The sequence below is a fragment of the Lissotriton helveticus genome, chromosome 10 (assembly GCF_964261635.1).
Source record: "Lissotriton helveticus chromosome 10, aLisHel1.1, whole genome shotgun sequence".
NCBI classification, from domain to species: domain Eukaryota; kingdom Metazoa; phylum Chordata; class Amphibia; order Caudata; family Salamandridae; genus Lissotriton; species Lissotriton helveticus.
The window spans coordinates 488,770,957-488,777,594 of record NC_136071.1 but is presented as its reverse complement, the minus strand read 5'-3'; the positions used below and the strand labels follow the sequence as shown (position 1 = coordinate 488,777,594).

At 40.7% G+C, this 6,638-nt stretch overlaps 1 protein-coding gene across 1 annotated transcript; it reads left to right on the top strand.

Moving 5' to 3' along the window:
- The first annotated feature begins 2,438 nt into the window (after positions 1–2,438).
- LOC144784040 (endogenous retrovirus group 3 member 1 Env polyprotein-like) lies at positions 2,439–5,242 on the top strand. The gene is made up of 2 exons (XM_078662741.1): positions 2,439–3,123; positions 5,187–5,242. The coding sequence occupies exons 1-2, from the start codon at positions 2,439–2,441 to the stop codon at positions 5,240–5,242; spliced, it is 741 nt and encodes a 246-aa protein (XP_078518867.1).
- Positions 5,243–6,638: the final 1,396 nt, after the last annotated feature.

The window sequence follows — 6,638 nt, the reverse complement described above, 5'->3', positions numbered from 1 at the left end:
TGCGGAAGAAAATCAAGAGTTCGAAGAGCGTGAACAGGAACAGGTAGAACTAGACAATTGTGTTCAGGAAGAAGAGATCGAAATAGATCAAAGCCAAACTCAGCATATACCTGAACAATGCCAGTTTAGGGACCAGGCAGAAGAAACGGATGAAAGACCTGGATCTAGTCAGTTAGGGAACACTGCTGAAGACAAACAAGACCCCAATGTGCCACAATTAAAAGAAAACAAAAGAATATTGAACGAAGGCCAAGACACAGTGCCAGTTAAAAGACTCAGAAAAGGTGATTCAGTACCTCGATTTGTGAAGAGGCTGAGATTGCGTCTAAAGACGATAAACGAGGAGCCTGAACAAATAAATGAGGTTTCGAGTCAAACTGACCCAGTCCACACAAAGATAAAGAGAAGAAGTGCTCGCATCAAGAAGCCGAATAACAAGTACGCGAGTCCGGAGTGGACCTACTTTGTGTTGGAGGAGTTTGAGAACCTGGAAATAAGTGACGAAAGTGAAAGTGACGAAGAAGTGATAACTGAAAAGACCAGGGAAGAAGTAAACCCAACCTGAAAAATCAATCGAGTAAGCAAGTTGTGTTGATTTACAAAGAGGGGTTGTAACCTCTTTTGAGCTAAATTGTCTGATTCTTCTGAGAATGGGAGACCGAGACGAGGTTGTTGTAAAACATCCTGCAAAGTATGTTTTTGTTGTGTAGCCATAGTACTGATACTGTGGATAGGACTAACAATAGTTATTCCTTCTATGATGAGTAAAAACCCGAGTTTGTATCCGAATAATAAGTTACCTGATGACACTGTAGAAACGCACACTAGAAGTACACCACAAAGAGTAGATGCACTAGACAAACCACTTAGCTTGAAACAAACTAATGTAGGCTTAGAAGCACCAGATGAGGAAGGATTACACTTTAGTAAAATCAAGAACAAGACTCATTTGAATGTTTTCGCAAACCTGTTAGTACACTATGTAGAAACTATGGAAATAGAAGATTGTTATGTCTGCATGAAGCTACCCACTTCAGTAGCTGAAGGTGTAACTTATCACCACTTGCCTCTAACCTATGGAATTTCCTGTAGTATTTTAGCTAGTTTATTCTATAAGAGAGGGCCATTACAGTACTACTACTCTAACTCAGATGTAATATTTTCTGAACTTCCTATTCGTGGAAATCTGAATCCTGTACATACTAAAAGTGATGTAACACGTTATATGGGAGAATATTTTCTAACTATAGGCACAATAGATTTAGGAGAAGCTCATAGAAATAACTTGACCTGTTTATCACATGAACAAGAGAAAATGTTTCTAAACATGGCAGAGAAAAGAAGAGAAAGTTTCCAAAGAAAAGCGAATGATAAAAGGCAGAAAACTCCTAAATGGGCTGAAAGCATAGGGAGCACCCAAAATGGTGGAGCTAATCTAGTATAAAATTCTGGAATTATAGGATTTCTAAAATACTGGTCTCGTGAAAATGTTACGCCTCTTTCTGCTATATGACTACTTTCGGGCTTCATCCCGTCATTGTCATTAATGTGATATTTATCATATCTGTTAGTGGTTTCCAACTCTGTGTTCCAAAATCTTTGTTGTACTTTGATATAAGTCTGGTTTTGTTAAAGAAAAAGAAAGTTTTTAAAAAAAGAAAAAGAAAAAAATCCTTTTTTTCTTCAAACTGAAGCAATTTCTGTATATGTAAATAGTAGGACTTGCAATGTACTGTGAACTGTTTGTGATTTTGTCTTATCTTTTTTTAGATAATTTGGCTGATACCGAACTGTCCTGATGAAGACAAATGTTTTTTGTCGAAACGCGTTGACACACAGCCTTAGATACTTTCTGTACTAGAGAAATTATTTTTAAAGAAAAAGTCGTCCATTCAATTTTTTATATTTACATGTTTGTTTGTGATCTAGTGTTAGAATAAGTCATGTTTATCCACATCATGTAATTATTTTTTACTGAATCATATGTATCCACATATCCTTTTTTATATTAAAAATCAACCCTTTTGATATCATTTCAGTCCATTGCTTGTTTTATGAGTTACTCATGAATATGTGTTCTTTTCGATAGCCAGCTTTCAGTCCTATTTTTCTGCCTGGGTAGATACCTTTGCACAAAACTGTTTTCCCTGACCCAGGAGTACGATCCAAATCAGGGGGTCCTTGTTACCTACAAACATACTAAAAGTGATGTAACACGTTATATGGGAGAATATTTTCTAACTATAGGCACAATAGATTTAGGAGAAGCTCATAGAAATAACTTGACCTGTTTATTACATGAACAAGAGAAAATGTTTCTAAACATGGCAGAGAAAAGAAGAGAAAGTTTCCAAAGAAAAGCGAATGATAAAAGGCAGAAAACTCCTAAATGGGCTGAAAGCATAGGGAACACCCAAAATGGTGGAGCTAATGCTGCGATGCTTCTGGATTTCGAAAAGAAAGAGAAACTTTGTCTTCACCGAGAAAAGACTAGTTATTATAATAATATTTTCATTGGTTCCAGTCAATGCGAACACAATTACAAGGTAATTGGAGGTTGGGGTTTCAAAAATGGGTCAGAACCTGTGTTTCCCGGAATATATTATATATGTGGGAACAAGGCTTATTTTAAATTGCCGGATCACTGGTATGGAAGCTGCTATTTTGGAATTGTCTTCCCGAAAATATACCACGTGAATGAGGTTGCTGGAAGCAATGAAAACACTAATGCTCTAGTGCGTAGTAAGAGAGAAAGTGTAGGAGAAATAATGGGTGATATATTTAGCGCATTGATACCTGCAGTGGGAGTGGTTCTGAACACACACAAAATTTGCCAATTGTCAACAGTAGTGGATCGGTTATCTACTGACACTGCTGGTGGGTTTCTGATGATCAATACCGAAATGGTTGCGGTCAGATCGATGGTTTTACAGAACAGACTTGCTCTTGACACCCTATTAGCAAAAGAGGGCGGAGTCTGCAGAATGTTGAAAGCGCAACATTGTTGCACTTACATACCTGACAAAAGTGTGGAAATCAAAAGATATGTAAGGAACATTACAAATTTGGAAAAGGAACTCAAACCACTGGAGGTTGACAGTGCCTGGAAGAGACTTACTGATGGTCTCTCTGCTGTAGGTCATTGGTTTTCTAATTTAGGTAAAAGTTTTTTGATGAAAGTATTGATGCCAATTGCGGGAATAGGTTTGGTAAAATTCCTAATATTTGTCTGCTGCAAATGTCGCAAACACCAAAAGAAATATACTGTGAACAAGAGAGGAGTGAAACGGAATGTGGATGAACTTGAATTAGAGGAACTGAATAATCAGATTTATAAAAGGGTGAAAAATTCTCACCCTAACAAAGAAACCAAAGAGAAATTGAATCGAATGTTGGAAGAGATTGAATTGGGGAAAATTTGAAAAGTTGGCATCTGGTTCTATTATTTTGTGATGATATAAAATATCATCAAAGAGGGGATTGATGGAGCAAGAATTCGCACGTGAAGCGTCTTGCTCATATTCAAGAACCTCGAATAACATTAATGAAGATAACCAATCTGTTTGTTTTACTAATTTTCCTTTTATTTTGACATTTGGGGTGTCCCAGTGACGCTTGCCTATGTGTTTGTTAACCTTAACATGCTTGTCACTAAAATGGCCGCTGCTTGGCGGGGTTGCTTCTGCGCATGCGTAGGTCACACTCACGTGACGTGACGTACTCGCAGTTCTGGTGGGAACTTTTCGCGCTTGCGCACTTGATTAAAGATGGCTGCTTTGTGTTCTCACATGCCGAAGCTTGTCCTGCCGCTTTTTGTTTTTCTGTTCATTTGCACTAATAATAATGCTATAGTTAATATAAAGTAAGGGGAGTCATATAGGGATTCCTGGTATACAGTGTATTCACTTATTTTCTATGTTCTAAATTGTTTTCGCTTACTTTTCATGTATCGAAACCTGTGAGCCTGAGGGATGGGAATACTCCATATTGAATAGCCTTTCTGCGCATGACAGTCTTCTGCCGGTGGACGAACTCTATGGCATTGAATTCCTGCCAACCCGAGGTCCCAGCCAAGAAGTGCCTGGGAAGATGCACCTTCGCCTAGCAGAAGAAGCTGAATTGTACCAAATGTATCATAATTCATAGATGCGCTATTGTAATGTTGAGATTTATGTCATGGGAACCCCAAATTCAATAGGTGGTCCCAAAACATGCAAATTAAGGATTGAAGATGTAAACTCTGGTTGGTGTGTTGACCTGTCCTACTTGAGGACCAATCGAAAATGGGGATTCTTACACTTGCAACATTTGGGGGGTGGTACACTGACCCAAAAACAGTATAACTAGCCTAGGTTTAGCTAGAGAAATTGTCCGACTTGTCCGAATAGCTGACCTGTCACTGACCCAACGCACTCAATAGGTGACTGATACAGAGAGCTGCGGAGCACTCTGTCCGTAATTTCCAGAGACCCAAGCGGGGTTTTGGGAAACCTTAAGTGCTGGCGGAGCACTTTGCTGGGGAATTCGATAACCCATTCGGGGTTTTGACTGATAGCTGCAGAGAGGGTGGAGCGCAGGCGTTGCTTCCGAACTGCGGGTCTTACCTTGGTGGTCCCGTCCTGATCCTAATCTGGTTTTCCTGTCCTGTCCTGGGGTGTCCATTCTGCACCTGCTGGCCTACTGGCGACTGTCTTTCCTTGGGTTTCTTCTGTCCTTAACTGACCCGTGGCCAGGGTTGGTCTTCACACCGTACTAGGTAAATATAGTGCTGGGAGACTTTATTCTGCATCTCTCCTTATTTTCCTTGCTCTAATAAAGACGTACTCTTGCATATTGATTTTCCATGTTTTTTCTCTCTGCCCTGATAGATGAAACGATCATACCTTATCATTGTAATTAAGTAATAGATGTTCCTTTTCTTTACCCATCCTTTAGTCGATTCAAGTAATTGCATTGTTTTATTAGTATGGTCCATTCTTACTTTACCTATAGTTCCTCTTAATGGGGAAATATTTCACTGTGAAATTCTAGTATGTTCCTTATTTTTCCCGTCCTTTAGACATCATACTGAGTCCAAACTCTGAAATTTCTTATTAGTATGTTCCCTGTTCTTACCTTTCCTTTAGACTCATAAATGGTTGGTCTTATTCACTTCTTATATTGATACATGCTCTTTATAATTTTAGTTATTGACAGTTTAATTGCTGTGAACCTAATGCTTTCAGAACTTGATGAAATTTAGATAAAGGTTTTTAAAAAACTTCTTGAGTCTGTGGTCTTTACATGAGTGCAAAGAAATTATATGATAGTTGGTATTTTGTGTCTGCCTTTCTTTTACAGCTAGCTCCCTGATCCATTGTGATCATAGGTACCCATAACAGTGGATTGGTAAGTCGGGTACACTGGAAATAAAATAGGAAGGAGCAGGGTTACCGGTAGTAGAGTGTAAGGTTACCCGATTAATAAATATGGTGAATTGAAATACATGGGCCCAATGCGTATATGGTAAAATTGTAGTCGGGTGACCTGCGCGCTCTATCAGGGGTGGGGCCCGCAGTGAGTCCTGCCCGCACCATCCACCATTAAGACTCACAGGGGCCCCGGCCGGGGCCCCGCACCCTTCATCAAGAGTCGCTGCCAGCCTCTCACGGGCCCCAGCCGGGGCCCCGCACCATATAACAATTTCAGGGGCCCCGGCCGGGGTCCCGCATCAGTCCTCAAGAGCCTCAGGCTGGCTGGGCCAGACAATATACTGAAGCAGAAGTGCCTCACTCACAGGCCCCGGCGGCCGGGGCCCCCGCACCATTTCTAAGACTCCAGGGGCCCCGGCCGGGGCCCCTGCACCATTTCTAAGACTCGCAGGGGCCCGCGCATTTCACCATTTTGTCAGAGCTGGCACAGGCGTGCAGTGCGCACAGCGCACGGACCGTCTATTAAAATCAATATCAATGAATCATGATGCGTGTATTACAGTGAGGGGCCCGGGCCCCCTGGAGCGCAGGGCCCCCCCGCAACGCGGGGGCTTGTGTTACGCCTCTGGAAAAGCGACAGAAGTAACAGGCACAATAGTCGCTGGCTGTTGCGCCAGAGGAGAGAGAGCAGGAGCCATAGCTGTTGAAACAATAGGTTTACTAACAGTCATAGTTGCCACAGGTGACAAAGCCAAAGAGGGAGCAGTGGGTGCGGTAGCCAAAGCAGTCGATACCACAGCAGTAGATACAGAGTCTGTTGGAGCAGTTGTAACAGGCTGCTGTGTTGACAAGGGAATGTAATGGAGAAAAACCCCAGTCCACACTACACTTTATACTATTCTGTACCTTGTACAGTGATATTCGGAAATCTGTTTTAAAACCTTTTTTTTAACAAATAGGTTGTATAATTATTAAAATGCTTTTAACTTTCTATGTAGTCTGGACAATATGAATATTATTTGCACTGTTGTTCGTTTTATATTAAGGGCAGTAATGTGAAAGAAGGAATTATTAGACCTAGATGAATTACTGTATGAGAAAAGTGATCATATTAATTAGTAAAATATCTGCAGACACCTATATTGATATGATATTTGTGTGTGACACTATTTCCTGGTTGCAACCCCTGATATATTTTGATTAATGATCCCCTGGAATCTCTATGAA

Excerpts from the sequence above, each read along its gene's own strand:
- LOC144784040 (XM_078662741.1), top strand. The coding sequence starts at position 2,439 with ATGCTTCTGGATTTCGAAAAGAAAGAGAAACTTTGTCTTCACCGAGAA. Across the intron at positions 3,124-5,186 it reads CTGGAAGAGACTTACTGATG|TTATTGACAGTTTAATTGCT; the intron begins GTCTCTCTGCTG and ends TTATAATTTTAG.